Source organism: Choloepus didactylus, chromosome 3 (assembly GCF_015220235.1).
Source record: "Choloepus didactylus isolate mChoDid1 chromosome 3, mChoDid1.pri, whole genome shotgun sequence".
Taxonomy (NCBI): Eukaryota; Metazoa; Chordata; class Mammalia; order Pilosa; family Megalonychidae; genus Choloepus; species Choloepus didactylus.
Genome location: NC_051309.1, coordinates 198122314 through 198143711, shown reverse-complemented (window position 1 = coordinate 198143711; position 21398 = coordinate 198122314). Strand labels below are relative to the sequence as shown.

At 36.6% G+C, this 21398-nt stretch overlaps 1 protein-coding gene across 4 annotated transcripts in view; it reads right to left on the bottom strand.

Annotated features, from left to right (window-relative positions):
* Positions 1–21398, bottom strand: part of TENM3 (teneurin transmembrane protein 3) — a 763383-nt gene that overhangs the window by 126529 nt on the left and 615456 nt on the right. For all 4 annotated transcript variants that reach the window (XM_037831054.1, XM_037831055.1, XM_037831056.1 and 1 more), the window contains 4 exons: positions 8129–8339; positions 7595–7696; positions 7208–7402; positions 5915–6115 (listed from right to left, as the gene is read on the bottom strand). In XM_037831054.1, coding sequence (XP_037686982.1) covers positions 5915–6115; positions 7208–7402; positions 7595–7696; positions 8129–8339 — 709 coding nt within the window. The remainder of the gene's footprint in view (positions 1–5914; positions 6116–7207; positions 7403–7594; positions 7697–8128; positions 8340–21398) is intronic.

Here is a 21398-nt window from a genome sequence, read left to right as displayed (position 1 = left end):
AAAGGACTTACTATGGTGAGCACATCAGTTTGCTTCTGATACACAGACATGCTGGCTAAGTAAAAGAAATTTTTGTTTTTCTTATTTAGTAAATTTATCCTGTTGACGGTACAAGTTGCTTAGCTCACACATAGTAGAAAACCATTTTAAACATTTATATAACTATTGATTCCATTATTTGAAAAACCAGGTGTTTCAACTACTAGAATTACTGAAAGGAACACAACTGATCAAATGGCTTCAAAGAACTATAGTAACACCAAGTTAGGTCTTTAACAAGAATTCAGATATTGAGATAATTTTTTTCCCTTAAAACATCTTAAAAGCTTCATTTAACTAGATTTCATTTGAGAAAGAGAGAGAAACACAGAAAGTTAGAAAAGAGGAAAGGAGCCTTGAAGGGTATTTTATTTTTTACACTGCAATATAAAGTCAGATTAATTATAGTTTCTCTTTTCCTAAGATTGTAAGGATATTGTTTAGTTTTTGGTTTCATTATAAAAACAAAAAGATCAACAACAGAAACCTGAAATCAGAAACCTGAAATCACTTCTAACAAATAGAAAATGGATTACAGCCTTTCAAAAAAAAAAAAAAAGTAACTAAGTAGTCACATACTTCTATTTTCCCCATTCACTGCCTAAATAACATTTCTTAGAGACTACACTTCTCAGTCGCACAGTGCTACAGAATTTTAAACACTGTATCAAAGCACCATGAGAGCTATAACATTTCTTACAGACAACAACCAGAACTATTAACTGGAAGAGAGTAGTATATTGGTTTTTCATGCCATGTTTTTTTTTAATCTCCTTTGAATTAAATATTTGATTAAGAAATCCAGGATGGTTTGATTACCACCAGAGCAACATAACATCAACTCAGCTCCAAAAGACCGAGGTTTCTTTCTGAGGTACCCATTTTATTCAATCTGATCAATTTTTCATTAGGGTGAAGGTGTTTATCAGCATTTAGCACACTAGCTTTGAGCAAAGTGCGTCAATCTTTGTAATGAACTTATTAATTAGAATTAATTTAATTGAAGTGGAATTGAAGGGCTAATTAATGGACAAACTGCTGATGAAGATAGAGGAAAGCTCTGTTGCATTCTAACCTATTAACTTTCTGATGGAAATAATTCATTTCTTCTAACAGCTTAACCAAATGTTTCTTCAAGTGTAAAATCTACTCTACTATTGAATTTAGATATCTGAAGATCATTTCCACCACAAGAGAAGTAGATGGTAAAGTGTTTTCCTTTTGGATTCAGTTAGTTAGAAATTCAGTTTTAGTGCTAGTAAACTTTAAACCACAGATATAGATTAACGTTTTTATATGTTTTCAATGCAGAGTTATGCAACAGCCAGATCTAGTTGAGGAACATGAGCCCAGATATCTTCAGAGGATGAATATAAGTATATCTGAGATCTTTTCTATTAATTCTAAATAAGTTTTCTGTCTTTTTGCAACTAATAGCAAAGTTTAATAAAGATTTTTCTGTACTTACTTTCTTTAAAAGAACAGTGTTATATTCCTTATTCAACACATATATATTGAGGACATGGTCTCTGCTCACTGTGACTAAACAGTCATTCGGCATACATGTAAAATTAGATTTTCAACTAGCAAAATAATTACATGAGCATGAAAAAATTAGTGCAAATACATAAAATAAAGATATGTGATTTTGGCAGCTGATTTCATCTTTGAATTAACATTTATATATTTTTTGTTCTTCATAGCAATATCATTTTATGCAGAGGACTAAATTACCTTTTTAAGTTATTTAATATCAATTACAAACTACTCTTTTTGAAATAATTCAGGTACTGTATTATTGAAACAAATAATGTTTGTTTTTATATGAAATGAAAAGGGGCTATTTTGCTTGCTTTTCTGCTACTTGGATAATTGCGGGAAGCAAATCAGAATGACAATATTACAAGGAAGTATTATTTTATAGCTAGTATTATTATGCCTATTTTAGTGATGGAGACAGAAGAGACTTGAATCAAGTAGCTTTAATTATATAATTATAAAAGTAATTACATCTATAAAATTTAATTAGATTTTTTTTGGCAGAACACAGTCTTTTAGTATAGAAGCCAGAAATGTAAATAAAAACTCAACAGAAATATCTAAATGCCTGTTTGATCCTTGTAATTATGAAGTATATTTTTAAAATGGAGCACAAAACAAGTTAATGAATCATTAAATAATGCCATGCACCCATGCTTGATAAATGTTGCTTGGCAGACAATTTCTTAAAACTCCTTATTGAGCCATTCAAGGTCCTCTATAATGCAGGCTGTGCTGGTTTGAGTGTATTGTGTCCCCCAAATGCCATTATCTTTGTGGTCTTGTGTGGGGCAGAAGTTTTGGTGCTGGTTGGATTTGCTTGGAGTGTGCCCAACTCAGCTGTCGGTTATGATTTTGATGAGATGTTCCCATGGAGGCATGGCCCCGCCCATTCAGGGTGGGCCTTGATCAGTGGAGCTATATAAATGAGCTGACTCAAAGAGAGGAAACTGAGTGCAGCTGTGAGCGATGTTTTGAAGAGGCGCAAGCTTGCTAGAGAGGAACATCCTGGGAGAAAGCCGTTTTGAGGCCAGAGCTTTGGAGCAGACACCAGCTGCCTTCCTAGCTAGCAGAGGTTTTCCAGACGCCACTGGCCATCCTCCAGTGAAGGTACCCGACTGCTGAGGTGTTACCTTGGACGCTTTGTGGCCTTAAGACTGTAACTGTGTAGTGAAATAAACCCCCGTTTTATAAAAGCCTATCCATCTCTGGTGTTTTGCATTCTGCAGCATTAGCAAACTAGAACACAGGCCCTAATTTATTTTTTTACACTTATTTATTCTACACAGGTTATTTTTCCAGCAGTCATGAACTTTCTAACCAGTTTCAGGTTCTCCAAACTATCTGAATCAGTTAACGTTTCTATGAAAGCAGTAATAATAAACATATTATAAACCTTGTCTGCCTACGGAAGTGTGGCAGATAAATCTGTCATGCTAATTTGGATTCATATGGTAGCAAAGATGTCACACAAGTTTCTCAAAATTCCAGGAAAGAGTATTTGTAACAATTAATAGGGACTTTTTTTTTTTTTTTCACTGAAAATAAGCATGTGAATTGGCTACTAGCAAGATTTCATTTAGTTGTATGCTATTAAGTCATATTAATAAATGCAAAGGCTTGCATTTCGTAAATTTCACGTTTGGGGAACCATATTCAATCAATACTTATGTGAAGTTCCTCTGAAATGATGAATTAAGTATGACAAATTAGCCTTTTTACTACTACTACTAGTACCAGATACTACAATACTACTACTGATACCACCACCTCTACTTCCACTAATGGTTAATACTTATTTAGTCCTTAATATGTGTAAGGCAGTATTCTAAAGTGATTTTCTCATATTAACTCATTTAATTCCTACAGTGCTTTTATAAGGTACTACTATTATTATCCCCATTTTACAGATAAGGAAACTGCGGCATAGAGAAGTGAAGTAACTTGCCCAACATCACACAGCTCACGACTGGCAGTCCAATTCATGAACCCAGGCAGTTCTGCCCCCCAGTCCATGTTTTAACCACTTACTGGTAAACAGGGGTTTAGAGAAAAGGGCAATCTGTGTGAGCAGGATTAAGAGAAGAGACCCTCAATGAATCCAAGCCTTTAAAAAAATTATTTTTTATTGAGGTGAAAGTCACCCAACAGACAATTAACCATTTTAAAGTATACAGTTCAGTGGTACTTATGTCTTCAAATATAAGCTTTACTGCAGAATGTTTTCATTTACACAACAACACTAATAACATCTGTCCTTTTCTTTCTCCTTCCTCTCCCACCTCTACACTTCCCCTCCTTCCTTTTCCTCAACTTCTACCCCACCCCCCTTTTTGGGTATTGTTTATATTTTCCTAGATGGTTTCAGTATCCAAAACAAAATTCTTCATCATCTCTGTTTCTCACAAACTTTCCCGTTGCCTCTACACAGCCATCCATCTCAGCCCTTCTCGATTTCTTGCCTTATGCAGAGACTAATATTAACCACCCGTCTCTCTTGACTCAGACTTTGAGCTCCTCTCACCAACTTCTACATTCTGATTTTTCAGCAAGTCCTATCTACATTTCCTTTAAAATGCCCCTCAGATTGATCCTTTTCATTTCTACTGACTCTCAACTAATTCATGCTCTCATTACCTCACAATTACATTTCTGGGAAAGCCCTCTAACTTGTCTTCCAGCCTTCAAATTCTCACTATTCACACTCTCTGACATATAATCTATAGGTTAATTCTCCTAAAACACTACTCTCATCACATTAGTGAGCGCGTCATTATTATCAGTGAATTCTCCATCGTCTAACACATCATTTCTAAGCTATACCTCCCATAACTGGGCCCAACCCAATTTTTATCTCTAAACACTAAATTGTTTATTGTCCCATGTGCATCATGTTATTTCTCACAATTGTGTCTCTGATGATGACGATAATAATAACTATATATAGAATTTATTATGGGCTAAACCTTATACTTTGTACTTTATATACATTAACTCAAGTAATTTCCCACAGCATCTGTGAAGATAGAGTAAATTCATTTCATAGTTGAGGAAACTGGAGCATATAGTAAGTAATTTGCTTAAGGTTACATAGCTAGTAAGTAGCAGAGCTTGAATATGAATATAAGCAGTCTGATTTCAGAGTCCATGCTCCAAAGAACTTTCTAATAATGCTCCCCCTAGTCAAATAATATTCTTTTATCCTACAAACTGCCATCTTTAAATGAAGGCAAGGAATGACAATAATGGTCTCCTTAAAAACTTTCATTACTTATCAAGGCAAGAGCAATCCTTTGAATGTTCGCTTCATATTATTCTATATAACATTCAATATGATATCAAACTGTAATATATTGGTTTCTAATTATTTTACATGTGTTCATCTTATCACCCTAATTAAACTGTAATCTCCTAACCTAGAACAGTATGCTTTAAAACTGTGGAACCCATTATTGAGTCATAGAATTAATTCACAGGTTGTAACCAGCATTTAAAAAATAGAATAGACTTGAAAAAAAAAATCAGTGTTTATCACTTTGTAAAACTTTTGTTTGTTAGATTATTGTGCACATGTATATATATATATATATATATATATATATATATATATATATATAGTAGGTCATAATGTAAAAAATTATTTATGACTGTAGTTCATGGTCAAAAATTTGAAAATCACTGTTCTTAGAGAGTGGGAACAATTTGTTCTTCTCTTTTATCCCTACAGAACCTAACACAGTGGCATGTACATCGTAGGTACTAACAATTTGGCTGACTGAAAAAAATTACCATCTGCAGTTTTCATTATATTATTATAATTAAAAATTCAGTGTTGAACCATTATATATGTCATAACATACATATATATATATATATATGTATATAAATACACACATATATATAGCCCCCGACACATACACTATTTATTGAGATCATGTTTAGCCTTATGTTGTCAAATAATTTATTTTTAATTGAGCCATCTTCATTTATGAGATTATGTGCTTAAATCCCCCAGCTGTACTTGGGCTTATTAGAAGGTTAGTCTCCATTAGTAGCTCCATAGAGTGAGAGTTAAGAAGTCAGGGCATCTTAAACAGATGAAAAATTAATCTTTCCATAATACTAATGGGTAAACTTTAGTGGCAAACTGGCTAAGTCTTTTTCTCTTTTTTTTTTTTAATAAGGCAACTAAATTTCATTACTTTTAATATTTATTCTACAAATAAAATACTAAATTTTATGTTAAATTAAATGTGTTAAAAATTAAAATATCTTAATCTTCAGCTAAACAGAACATTAAGCACTCAAACTGTATTCCTGCATTTATTAACCTCACCATTTGAGCAGTCTGGGCCAGTCCAGTTAGGGTCACAAGTGCAGGAGCCACTTTCTTGAAGATACGTTCCATGGCCAGAGCACTGATCCGGGCACATGGTCTTTACTAGTTCACAATTGTTACCCCCCCATCCTGGATTGCAGTGGCATTCCCCATGGATACACACACCATGATTAGAACATCCAGGGTCTAGACAGTCAGCTAGTATAAAGAAAAGAGAACAATTTTATGATTATATCTCGAAGATATCATAATACGTGCAGAATAAAGAATTAAATCTCAATATAATTTTTACAAACATTTTGGATAATCAAATATTTAGCTACCATTTCAAGAAGTTGTTTCTGATAATGCAAAGAATAATACAATAAAGCATTAGGAACAAGCCCAATGCCATTTTGGTAAATTGAGACTCTTTTCATGAATTAGACACATAGGCACTTGAGGTTTCAGACTATTGCTTTCTGTTCTGCCTAAAGAGAGAGTAATAAGCCCTGGCTTCTATAACAATTGGAATCAACTGACCTAATCCACCACCATTGTGTACTGACAGTTGTAAGGGACCCTCAAACTGTTTGAGAAATAAATGAGTTGCATACTCTCTATCCTTCTTAATTCACTTTAATGTGCTTTAGATGACGAGATTTAATTTAGCAATTTGACTCAATAAAACTTTACACTTGTAGGGTCAATGGCCTGAAAATTTAATTCCAGAGACTTAATTGCATTACTTTGTGTGTGTAGATCAATAAAATCAATTTGACTGAAGAACGGAAATGGTGCTTTTTGGAAAAAAACAAAACAAAAAAAAAAAAACAACTCAAATGCACTTTACAGTATCGCATCTTGATTGTTATCATTATATAATTAAGGAACTAATCCATGGTTTTGTACTTTTTTTCACCAGCACATTATATTCACTACTGTCTTTCTAGAGATACCAAAATGCTAGATTTAGAAGCTGGCATCAATGTGAAAAATCATAAAAAAAAAAAAAAAAAAAAAAAATCATTAGTGTACTGTTGGTTTCAAGGCACAAATGTTTGCTGACTTTTGTCAGAGTTAAAAAAAAAAAGAATTATTCACACTACTGAAAAAGAGCAAAGAGAATTTTTGGTATTTGTTCATTTTATTAATTAAAATTTTAATAATGCATTCATAAATATGGAAATTAAAATTACTTTTATAAAGAAGCATATAAAAAAAGATTCATCTACCAAACTAAACTTGACAGATACAATCTGTTTCTTTATGAAGATAACAATAGACTTCTGTAAATACTGACATATTTACCTTCTTCACAATTTTCTCCTTTGTATCCTGAGTTGCAAGCACAAGAGCCCATGATACAAATCCCACGACCCCCACACTGTGGGTCAATACACTGGGTAGTTGGCACATCACACTCGGTGCCCTTCCAGCCGCTGAAACAGAGGCAGCGGCCCTTAGAGTACTGCCCATTGCCACTACACAGCACTGGACAGGCTGCTGTGAAATAAAACATGACGGAAGAATTAACAGACACATTTTCAATCGCGCTTCCGAAAGAAAAGACACATCTTAGCAACAAGTAGTATACCAGTGTTTTCCCCTTTCTTTCTTGTCTTGGTAGTTTTCAGAATTACTTGGGTTTGTACAGCTTATTTACATTGGCTTAAGAAAAGAATCTTACTTGCATACCTCTTGAACAGTCTGGACCTAGAAATCCTGGAAAACAATGGCAAGTTCCAGAAACACACTCTCCGTTTCCATGGCAATTTCGGGGACATTCCACCACAGACTCTGAAGAGAAACAAAGAACACTTGTATAGCCTGCTTCTTACCACAATTCAGGGCCATCTGTGTCACTCCGATCATGTAGCCACATTTTGAAGGAAGTATCGATGGCTTGCTCCATAATCATCCAAAAAAGTATTCATTTTGTTCTTTTATGAAAGAATAGTAAAGCAAAGTACTGACTTTTTAAATGCAGATGTTATAAAGTGTTTTCATGATGTACTACTCTACTTCCCCAAGGTACTGCAAACATTTTCTTCCAGTGCTTCATGATTTGTCACATATTTATAAATAAACAATTTGAAAATATTTCTAACATTTTACCTCAGGCTTTGACAACCCAGGAATTACACAAAATTGGTGGAGACATTTTAGTTTCTAGTCAACACAGCGTTTATGTGATGGCTTTGAAAAAGATGCTTTGAAGTCTGTTCTTACCTATGACAATGGTATTAAAAGACACCTGTTCTGCATTTTTCCCATCATTATAAAAAGCCAGATGCCAGATTCCAGAATCCAAGTACTGGATGAAACCAGCCTCGTGAAGACTGACGGATCTTGCCTGTCGCCCTGCTCTTTCTGGCTCGAGGAGATTCCGCTGCTCTCTTGCAATCAACCTGCTGCCATCCAGAAGCTCCACAAAATCGTACTGAGGATGAGGACAAGTAAAACTGTTTAGTCAGAAACATTACAGTTGTGGCTGCTTCTCCATTTTTTTTTCAAACTCTTCTCTTTGTCCTCCAATAAAGAGTGTTAGAAAGTTCCTGACTGACAGGTCCAAATGGCAGAATTCTTCTACACACAGCAGTTACAAGGATGATGAAAAGCTCTTACTGCATACTGTTCTTTTATTTAAATTTCACAGATCATTTTTTTCCCTTATTGGGCAATATGGTTTCCAAATTTATTCAATTCTTGACTGATAAAAATGATCGATGAATTTAGGCAGTTTGGGGATATGAACATAAATCTATGTGAACTCACATTCCAAACCCAGCAGCCTTATTTTAGTTAGACCATTAGATAATTTCTTGAAGTTTTCTCCTACTATTTAATACTCTTATAGTAACAACTACTATTGAATACTTAATGTGTCCCAGGATTATTTTTAATCCTCACAACAACTCTTCTAAGAAGGCATTAATATTTACAGTTTAAAGATGAAGGAAAATGAAACTTCAGGAGCTTGGGCAGGGTCAGATAGCTGGTAAACAGTGGAGCTGTTATGTGAACTCAAGTGCACCTAGTTCCATGGTTTGGGCTGTTTCTACCACACCACTCTACCTCTCTTCTGTGGTCCTGATGTAACCATCCCAAGAACCATAGAGAAGCCCACGGGTTTTTATTTAGTTGCAGTTAGATTAAAAACATATAACAAGGTACCTTACATCATTGATGGAAAGTCTAAAAAATTAAACAATGGGGTAATGTCATCAACATGGTAACATAAGACATCCCCTGAAAAAGCCTCCTGAGACTTAGCAAGTAAAAGGACAAATCCCACTTGCTTAGAACTCTGGAGGATGGTAGAGACTGGAGAAGGACTCCACAAACACTGAATTGGAGAAACAAAAAAATATCAGGTAGGAGACTAATGTCCCTGACCGCTGGACAGTTCTCCTTTTCTCTTCCCCTCACTTGATCTCATGCAGCCTGGGAGTCACACAGAGGCAGCATGGCCTGGGTCCCTCTCACCATGGACAGATCCTTTAGAACAACACACAGCAGTGAGTTCGAACTCCATGCACATCCAGGCACAGAGACTTAAGTTCACAGACACCTAGGGTGGAACACAAGCTGCTGAGGAACGAGAGGAGTGCTGCATTCAAAAGGACCCCGGGGGAGAGGGGGACACCATGGAAAGACTGGTAAGAACTGTTGTGCCCTCATTCAATCCAGTGTCAGTGAGCTGCACATCTAAAAGCAAATGGACTTTTCTGGAGTGACCCACCTTTCTGGATTAACCCCATCTGGCTTCCCTGGATGGGATACCCTAAAGGGAAGAAACTGGAGGCAGAAAAGCCTCACAGAGAGGGGGAAAAAGTGTGTGTGTGTGTGTGTGTGTGTGTTAAACTGAACTGCTCTAAGATAGGCCAGGTCCCAGAACTGAAAAGTGTAGGACATATGGGGCACTAAGTGAGGGAGAAAATTTAAAAAGATCATGGGAGCTGGGAAGAAAAGTCTCCACAAAAACAGAACAGATCAAGATTCCTAAAGAAGGAACGGAGGAAAGGAAGCTCTCTCCTGGAAGTGAAAAAATTGCACAGGGAGTGCAATCTTAAAAATTGTACAACATATCTGGGGCAATAATTAGATGAAAAAGAGCTCAGAAAATCTGAACAAATGGGCTATTCTAAAAATCTAGAATAAGTTAGATCAAGCATAAAAGAAGAGACTTAACACAAAGCCAATCAACAATAAAACTGGAGACAACAGGAAGAAACAGACCTTCATATTTAACTCATAAGATAATCAGATGCTTAGAGACCGACAAAAAATACAAACTATACTAAGAAACAGGAAGATATGGCTCAGTCAGGGGAACAAATTAAAACTTCAGAGGAGACTCAGATGTTGGAAAAACATCTTATCAGAGATGTTCAAAACAAATCTCCTAAATCACCTCAAGGAGATAAAGGAAAATATGCACAAATAAAGGGTATTAGGAAGACAATCTGTGAGCATAAAGAAGAATGTGAACGTATGAAAAGAAACATAACAGAAATTATGGGGATGAAAAAGCACAATAGTTGAGATTAAAAATACGCTAGAGGATTACAACAGCAGACTGGAACAGGCAGAAGAAAGAATCAGTGAACTAGAAGGCAGGACAATCGAAATCTTACAGTGAGAAGAATGGGTAGAGAAAAAAACTAGAAAAACTTGAGCAGGGTCTCAAGGATCTGAGTGACAGCACAAAGTGCACAAACATATATGTTGTGTGTGAGTGTCCCAGAAGAAGAGAAGGAAAAGGGGGTAGAAAAAATATTTGAGGAAATAATGGCCAAAAACTTCCCAACTCTAATGAAAGACATAAATACACATGTCCAAGAGGCTCAACGTACACCAAATACAATAAAGCCTAATAGACCTACTGTGAGACACATACCAATCAGAATGTCAAATGCCAAAGATAAAGAGCGAATTCTGAAAGCAGCAACAGAAAGGTGATCCATCACATACAAGGGATCCTCAACAAGACTAAATGTCAATTTCTCATCAGAAACCACGGAAGCAAGAAAGCAGTGGTATATATTTAAGGTACTAAAAAAGAAAAAATCTTTATTTGGCAAACTGTTTGATCAAAAATGAGGGAGAGTTCAAAACATTCTCAGAAAAACAGAAATTGAGAGTTTGTCTACAAGACACCTGCCCACAAGAATTAATAAAGGGAGTTCTGAAGGTTGAAATGAAAAGAAACGAGAGAGTAGCTTGGAGTAGCTTGAAGGAATGAAAATCATCAGGAATGGTAACTAAAAAGGTAAATGAAAAACCCAATTGTACTGTATCATCAATATACAACTCTATTCTTCAATTCTTAAAATAATCAGAATACAATTGAACAAGAAAAAGGTATATTTCCTGATAATGTACAAGTAAAATATAAAGTGGTAAAGTGGGACAGAAACAATTTAAAGAGGGGAATATAGGAGTAGAGAACCTGTATTCTATCAAAGCTAAGTTGGTATCTTTTTAAATTAGTAGGATATAGATGTATGTTGTATAATATAAACCCCAGGGTAACCACAAAGAAATTATTTTAAAAATATACAGAAATAGAAATGAGAAAGAGATAAGTCAGATTCAACACAAAAGATCAACTTGACAGAAAAGGAGGTTGCAATAAAGGAAAAGAGTGACAGAAAAAGGATCTGACATACAAAAAACAAAGGACAAAACAGCTGAGGTAAGTACTGCCTTGAATACACTGAATGTTAAAGGATTAAACTCTCCAATCAAAAGTTGCAGATTGGTAGAACGGATAAAAAGGCATGATCCAATGATATGTTGTTTATAAGAGACTCACCTTAAACCCAAAGAAACAAAGAGGTTGAAAGCAAAAGGATGAAAAAAGACAGTCCAGGAGGCGGGGCAAGATGGCAGACTGGTGAGCTGTATGTTTTAGTTACTCCCCCAGGAAAGTAGACAGAAAGCCAGGAACTGCGTGGACTGGACACCACAGAGCAATCTGATTTTGGGCATACTTCATACAACACTCATGAAAACGTGGAACTGCTGAGATCAGCGAAATATGTAAGTTTTTGCGGCCAAGGGAACCGTGCCCCTCCCTGCCAGGCTCAGTCCCGTGGGAGGAGGGGCTGTCAGCTCCGGGAAGGAGAAGGGAGAACTGCAGTGGCAGCCCTTATCGGAAACTCATTCTACTGATCCAAACTCCAACCATAGATAGACTGAGACCAGACACCAGAGAATCTGAGAGCAGCCAGCCCAGCAGAGAGGAGACAGGCATAGAAAAAAACAGCACGAAAAACTCCGAAATAAAAGCGGAGGATTTTTGGAGTTCTGGTGAACATAGAAAGGGGAAGGGCAGAGCTCAGGCCCTGAGGCGCATATGCAAATCCCGAACAAAAGCTGATCTCTCTGCCCTGTGGACCTTTCCTTAATGGCCCTAATTGCTTTGTCTCTTAGCATTTCAATAACCCATTAGATCTGTGAGGAGGGGCCTTTTTTTTTTTTTTTAATACTTTTTTCTTTTTCTAAAACAATTACTCTAAGAAGCCCAATACAGAAAGCTTCAAAGACTTGCAATTTGGGCAGGTCAAGACAAGAGCAGAACTAAGAGAGCTCTGAGACAAAAGGCAATAATCCAGTGGCTGAGAAAATTCACTAAACACCACAACTTCCCAAGAAAAGCGGGGTGTCTGCTCACAGCCATCATCCTGGTGGACAGGAAACACTCCTGCCCATCGCCAGCCCCATAGCCCAGAGCTGCCCCAGACAACCCAGTGTGACGGAAGTGCTTCAACTAACAGGCACACTCCACAAAACTGGGCGTGGACATTAGCCTTCCCTGCAACCTCAGATGATTGTCCCAGAGTTGGGAAGGTGGAGCAGTGTGAATTAACAAAGCCCCATTAAGCCATCAATTCAGCAGACTGGGAGCCTCCCTACACAGCCCAGCAGCCCAGAACTGCCCTGGAGGGACAGCACTCACCTGTGACATAGCACAGTCGTCCCTCAACAGAGGACCAGGGGTTCCACGGCCTGGAAGAGGGACCCACTTGCAAGTCTCAGGAGCCATACGCCAATACCAAGGACTTGTGGGTCAGTGGCAGGACTGAACTGAAGGATTAGACTATTGCAGCAGTTTTAAAACTCCAGGATCACCAGGGAGATTTGATTGTTAGAGCCACCCCCACTCCCTGACCGCCGAGAAACACGCCCCATATACAGGGTGGGCAACACCAACAACACACGCAAGCTTGGTACACCAATTGGACCCCACAAGACTCACTCCCCCACTCACCACAAAGGCAAAGCAGGGGAGAACTGGCTTGTGGAGAACAGGTGGCTCGTGGATGCCACCTGCTGGTTAGTTAGAGAAAGTGTACTCCACGAAGCTGTAGATCTGATAAATTAGAGATAATGACTTCAATTGGTCTACAAATCCTAAAAGAACCCTATAAAGTTAAGCAAATGCCAAGAGGCCAAAAACAACAGAAAATTATAAAGCATATGAAAAAAACAGATGATATGGATAACCCAAGCCCAAGCACCCAAATCAAAAGATCAGAAGAGACACAGCACCTAGAGCAGCTACTCAAAGAACTAAAGATGAACAATGAGACCGCAGTACGGGATACAAAGGATATCAAGAAGACCCTAGAAGAGCATAAAGAAGACATTGCAAGACTAAATAAAAAAATAGATGATCTTATGGAAATTAAAGAAACTGTTGACCAAATTAAAAAATTCTGGACACTCATAGTACAAGACTAGAGGAAGTTGAACAATGAATCAGTGACCTGGAAGACGAGAGAATGGAAAATGAAAGCATAAAAGAAAGAACAGGGAAAAAGATTGAAAAAATTGAAATGGACCTCAGGGATATGATAGATAATATAAAACGTCCGAATATAAGACTCACTGGTGTTCCAGAAGGGGAAGAAAAGGGTAAAGGTCTAGGAAGAGTATTCAAAGAAATTGTTGGGGAAAACTTCCCAAATCTTCTAAACACCATAAATACACAAATCATAAATGTCCAGCAAACTCCAAATAGAATAAATCGAAATAAACCCACCCCGAGACATATTCTGATCACACTGTCAAACACGGAAGACAAGGAACAAGTTCTGAAAGCAGCAAGAGAAAAGCAATTCACCACATACAAAGGAAACAGCATAAGACTAAGTAGTGCCTACTCAGCAGCCACCATGGATGCGAGAACGCAGTGGCATGATATATTTAAAATTCTGAGTGAGAAGACTTTCCAACCAAGAATACTTTATCCAGCAAAGCTTTCCTTCAAATTTGAGGGAGAGCTTAAATTTTTCACAGACAAACAAATGCTGAGAGAATTTGCTAACAAGAGACCTGTCCTACAGGAGATACTAAAGGGAGCCCTACAGACAGAGAAACAAAGAAAGGACAGAGAGACTTGGAGAAAGGTTCAGTACTGAAGAGATTCGGTATGGGTATAACAAAAGATATTAATAGAGAGAGGGGAAAAATATATATGACAAACATAAACCAAAGGATAAGATGGCTGATTCAAGAAATGCCTTCACGGTTATAACGTTGAACAGAAATGGATTAAACTCCCCAATTAAAAGATATAGATTCGCAGAATGGATCAAAAAAAATGAACCATCAATATGTTGCATACAAGAGACTCATCTTAGACACAGGGACACAAAGAAATTGAAAGTGAAAGGATGGAAAAAAATATTTCATGCAAGCTACAGCCAAAAGAAAGCAGGTGTAGCAATATTAATCTCAGATAAAATAGACTTTAAATGCAGGGATGTTTTGAGAGACAAATAAGGCCACTACATACTAATAAAACGGGCAATTCAACAAGAAGAAATAACAATCATAAATGTCTATGCACCCAATCAAGGTGCCACAAAATACATGAGAGAAACACTGGCAAAAGTAAAGGAAGCAACTGATGTTTCCACGATAATTGTGGGAGACTTCAACACATCACTCTCTCCTATAGATAGATCAACCAGACAGAAGACCAATAAGGAAATTGAAAACCTAAACAATCTGATAAATGAATTAGATTTAACAGACATATACAGAACATTACATCCCAAATCACCAGGATACACATACTTTTCTAGTGCTCATGGAACTTTCCCCAGAATAGTTCATATGCTGGGACATAAAACAAGCCTCAATAAATTTAAAAAGATTGAAATTATTCAAAGCACATTCTCTGACCACAATGGAATACAATTAGAAGTCAATAACCATCAGAGACTTAGAAAATTCACAAATACCTGGAGGTGAAACAACACACTCCTAAACAATCAGTGGGTTAAAGAAGAAATAGCAAGAGAAATTGCTAAATATATACAGACAAATGAAAATGAGAACACAACATACCAAACCTATGGGATGCAGCAAAAGCGGTACTGAGGGGGAAATTTATAGCACTAAACACATATATTAAAAAGGAAGAAAGAGCCAAAATCAAAGAACTAATGGATCAACTGAAGAAGCTAGAAAATGAACAGCAAACCAATCCTAAACCAAGTAGAAGAAAAGAAATAACAAGGATTAAAGCAGTAATAAATGACATAGAGAACAAAAAAACAACAGAGAGGATAAATATCACCAAAAGTTGGTTCTTTGAGAAGATCAACAAGACTGACAAGCCCCTAGCTAGACTGACAAAATCAAAACGAGAGAAGACCCATATAAACAAAATAATGAATGAAAAAGGTGACATAACTGCAGATCCTGAAGAAATTAAAAAAATTATAAGAGGATACTATGAACAACTGTATGGCAACAAACTGGATAATGTAGAGGAAATGGACAATTTCCTGGAAACATATGAACAACCTAGACTGACCAGAGAAGAAATAGAAGACCTCAACCAACCCATCACAAGCAAAGAGATCCAATCAGTCATCAAAAATCTTCCCACAGATAAATGCCCAGGGTCAGATGGCTTCACAGGGGAATTCTACCAAACTTTCCAGAAAGAACTGACACCAATCTTACTCAAACTCTTTCAAAACATTGAAGAAAATGGAACACTACCTAACTCATTTTATGAAGCTAACATCAATCTAATACCAAAACCAGGCAAAGATGCTACAAAAAAGGAAAACTACCGGCCAATCTCCCTAATGAATATAGATGCAAAAATCCTCAACAAAATACTTGCAAATCGAATCCAAAGACACATTAAAAAAATCATACACCATGACCAAGTGGGGTTCATTCCAGGCATGCAAGGATGGTTCAACATAAGAAAATCAATGTATTACAACACATTAAAAATTCAAAAGGGAAAAATCAAACGATCATCTCAATAGATGCTGAAAAAGCATTTGACAAAATCCAACATCCCTTTTTGATAAAAACACTTCAAAAGGTAGGAATTGAAGGAAACTTCCTCAACATGATAAAGAGCATATATGAAAAACCCACAGCCAGCATAGTACTCAATGGTGAGAGACTGAAAGCCTTCCCTTTAAGATCAGGAATGAGACAAGGATGCCCACTGTCACACTGTTATTCAACATTGTGCTGGAAGTGCTAGCCAGGGCAATCCGGCAAGACAAAGAAATAAAAGGCATCCAAATTGGAAAAGAAGAAGTAAAACTGTCATTGTTTGCAGATGATACGATCTTATATCTGGAAAACCCTGAGAAATCGACGATACAGCTACTAGAGCTAATAAACAAATTTAGCAAAATAGCAGGATACAAGGTTAATGCACATAAGTCAGTAATGTTTCTATATGCTAGAAATGAACAAACTGAAGAGACACTCAAGAAAAAGATACCATTTTCAACAGCAACTAAAAAAATCAAGTACCTAGGAATAAACTTAACCAAAGATGTAAAAGACCTATACAAAGAAAACTATATAACTCTACTAAAAGAAATAGAAGCGGACCTTAAAAGATGGAAAAATATTCCATGTTCATGGATAGGAAGGCTAAATGTCATTAAGATGTCAATTCTACCCAAACTCATCTACAGATTCAACGCAATCCCAATCAAAATTCCAACAACCTACTTTGCAGACTTGGAAAAGCTAGTTATCAAATTTATTTGGAAAGGGAAGATGCCTCGAATTGCTAAAGACACTCTAAAAAAGAAAAACGAAGTGGGAGGACTTACACTCCCTGACTTTGAAGCTTATTATAAAGCCACAGTTGTCAAAACAGCATGGTACTGGTGCAAAGACAGACATATAGATCAATGGAATCGAATTGAGAATTCAGAGATAGACCCTCAGATCTATTGCCGACTGATCTTTGATAAGGCCCCCAAAGTCACTGAACTGAGTCATAATGGTCTATTCAACAAATGGGACTGGGAGAGTTGGATATCCATATCCAAAAGAATGAAAGAGGACCCCTACCTCACACCCTACACAAAAATTAACTCAAAATGGACCAAAGATCTCAATATAAAAGAAAGTACCATAAAACTCCTAGAAGATAATGTAGGAAAACATCTTCAAGACCTTGTATTAGGAGGCCACTTCCTAGACTTTACACCCAAAGCACAAGCAACAAAAGAAAAAATAGATAAATGGGAACTCCTCAAGCTTAGAAGTTTCTGCACCTCAAACGAATTTCTCAAAAAAGGTAAAGAGGCAGCCAACTCAATGGGAAAAAATTTTTGGAAACCATGTATCTGACAAAAGACTGATATCTTGCATATATAAAGAAATCCTACAACTCAATGACAATAGTACAGACAGCCCAATTATAAAATGGGCAAAAGATATGAAAAGACAGTTCTCTGAAGAGGAAATACAAATGGCCAAGAAGCACATGAAAAAATGTTCAGCTTCACTAGCTATTAGAGAGATGCAAATTAAGACCACAATGAGATACCATCTAACACTGATTAGAGTGGCTGCCACTAAACAAACAGGAAACTACAAATGCTGGAGGGGAAAAGGAGAAATTGGAACTCTTATTCATTGTTGGTGGGACTGTATAATGGTTCAGCCACTCTGGAAGTCAGTCTGGCAGTTCCTTAGAAAACTAGAAATAGAGTTACCATTCGATCCAGCGATTGCACTTCTCGGTATATACCCGGAAAATCTGAAAGCAGTGACACAAACAGATATCTGCACGCCAATGTTCATAGCAGCATTATTCACAATTGCCAAGAGACGGAAACAACTCAAATGTCCTTCAACAGATGAGTGGATAAATAAAATGTGGTATATACACATGATGGAATACTACACGGGAGTAAGAAGGAACGATCTCATGAAACATATGAGAACATGGATGAAACTTGAAGATATAATGCTGAGCGAAATAAGCCAGGCACAAAAAGAGAAATATTATATGCTACCAGTAATGTGAACTTTGAAAAATGTAAAACAAATGGTTTATAATGTAGAATGTAGGGGAACTAGAAATAGAGAGCAATTAAGGAAGGGGGAACAATAATCCAAGAAGAACAGATAAGGTATTTAACGTTCTGGGGATGCCCAGGAATGACTATGGTCTGTTAATTTCTGATGGATATAGTAGGAACAAGTTCACAGAAATGTTGCTATATTAGGTAACTTTCTTGGGGTAAAGTAGGAACATGTTGGAAGTAAAGCAGTTATCTTAGGTTAGTTGTCTTTTTCTTACTCCCTTGTTATGGTCTCTTTGAAATGTTCTTTTATGGTATGTTTTTTTTTTAAGTTTTTTTTTTCATACAGTTGATTTAAAAAAAAAAAAAGTAAAAAAAAAAAAAAAAAAAGGAAAAAAAAATATGTAGTGCCCCCTTGAGGAGCCTGTGGAGAATGCAGGGGTATTGGCCTACCCCACCTCGATGGTTGCTAACATGACCACAGACATAGGGAACTGGTGGTTTGATGGGTTGAGCCCTCTACCATAGGTTTTACCCTTGGGAAGACTGTTGCTGCAAAGGAGAGGCTAGGCCTCCCTATATTTGTGCCTAAGAGCCTCCTCCCGAATGCCTCTTTGTTGCTCAGATGTGGCCCTCTCTCTCTAGCTAAGCCAACTTGAAAGGTGAAATCACTGCCCTCCCCCCTACGTGGGATCAGACACCCAGGGAAGTGAATCTCCCTGGCAACGTGGAATATGACTCCCGGGGAGGAATGTAGACCCGGCATCGTGGGACGGAGAACATCTTCTTGACCAAAAGGGGGATGTGAAAGGAAATGAAATAAGCTTCAGTGGCAGAGAGATTCCAAAAGGAGCCGAGAGGTCACTCTGGTGGGCACTCTTATGCACACTTTAGACAACCCTTTTTAGGTTCTAAAGAATTGGGGTAGCTGGTGGTGGATACCTGAAACTATCAAACTACAACCCAGAACCCATGAATCTCGAAGACAGTTGTATAAAAATGTAGGTTATTAGGGGTGACAATGGGATTGGGAAAGCCATAAGGACCACACTCCACTTTGTCTAGTTTATGGATGGATGAGTAGAAAAATAGGGGAAGGAAACAAACAAACAGACAAAGGCGCCCAGTGTTCTTTTTTACTTTAATTGTTTTCATTTTAATTATTATTCTTGTTATTTTTGTGTGTGTGCTAATGAAGGGGTCAGGGATTGATTTAGGTGATGAATGTACAACTATGTAATGGTACTGTGAACAATCGAATGTACGATTTGTTTTGTATGACTGCGTGGTATGTGAATGTATCTCAATAAAATGAAGATTAAAAAAAAAAAAAAAAAAAAAGTCCATGCAAACAGTAACCAAAAAAAAAGAACTGGGGTAGCTATACTAACATTGAACAATACAGACTTTAAGTCAAAAGCCGTGATGAGAGACAAAGAAGGACACTGCATATTAATAAAAGGGGCAGTCCACCAAGAAGAAATAACAATCATAAATATTTATGCACTAAAAAACATGAGGCAAACACTGGCAAAGCAGAAGGGAGAAACAGACACCTCTACAATAAGATTTCAATAACCCACTCTCATCCTTAGACAGAAGATCAGTAAGGAAAGAGAGAATTTGAATAACATGATAAAAAAACTAGACCTAACAGACATAGAGAACATTGCACAACAAAACAGCTGCATATACTTTGTTCTGCACATAGAGCATTCTCCAGGATAAACAAGGGGCTGGGTTAGAAAAGAAGACTCAATAAATTTAGAAAGATTGAAATCATATAAAACATCTTTTCTGACCATAGTGGAAAGAAGCTAGAAATCATTAACAAGCAGATAAATGGAAAAGCCACAAATATATGGAAGTTATATAACATTCTCTTAAACAATCAGTGGGTCAAAGAAGAAACTGCAAGGGAAATCAGTAAATATTTTGAGATGAATTAAACAAGAACACAATGTATCAGAAATTACAGGATGCAGTGAAGGCAGTGCTGAAAGGGAAATTTATAGCCTTTAACACTTACATTAAAAAAAGAAGAAAGAGCTAAAATCAACAAATTTAAAACCTGGAGGAACTAGAAAAAGAACAGCAAACTAACCCCAAAGCAAACAGAAGCAAAGAAATAACAAAGAGCAGAAATAAATGGAATTGAGAATTAAAAAAAATGTTAGAGAGAATTAACAATACCAAAAGTTGTTTCTTTGAAAAGATTAATAAAATTGATAAATCCTTTTTAGACAAAAAAGAGAAAAGACGCAAATAAATAAAATAAGAAAAAAAAGGAGGAACATTACTACTGACCTCACAGAAATAAAAAAGATCATAAGAGATACTATGAACAACTGAATGCCAACAAATTAGCCAAACCAGGTGAAACAGAAAAATTCCTAGAAAAACACGAATAACCTACTAATCGAAGATGTGGAAGACCTCAATAAACCAATTACAAGCAAAGAGATTTAATCAGTCATCAAAAATCTCCCAACAAAGAAACACCCAGGAGCAGATGACTTTACAGGTGAATTTCTCTAATCATTCTAAGTAGAAATAATAATAATCCTGCTCAAACTCTTCCAAAAAATTGAAGAGGAGGGAATACTACTAACTCATTCTATGAAGCTAACATGACCCTAACATCAAAGCCAGATAAAGATACCACAAGGAATGAAAACTGCAGAGAAATTTCTCTTATGAATATGGATGTGATAATCCTCAACAAAATATTTGCAAAACAAATCCAAAAGCACATTAAAAGAATTATACATCATGATTAAGCGGTTTTTATCTCAGGTATGTAAGGGTGGTTCAACATCAGAAAATCAATTAAAGTAATACATCACACCAACAAAAGGAAGGGAAAAAAGCATCTCAAATGATGCTTAAAGGCATTTGACAAAATCCAACATCCTTTTTTGATAAAAATACTCAGAAAAGTAGAAACAGAAGGAAACTTCTTCAATATGATGAAGGGCATATACGAAAAACCCACAGCTAACATCATTATCAGTGGTGAAAGACTGAAAGCTTTCCCTCTAAGATTGGGAACAAGACAAGAATGCCCACAGTCATCAATGTCATTCAACTTTGTACTGGAAATTCTAACCAGAGAAAGTAGGCAAGAAAAAGAAATAAAAGGCATCCAAATAGGAAAGGAGGAAGTACAACTTTCA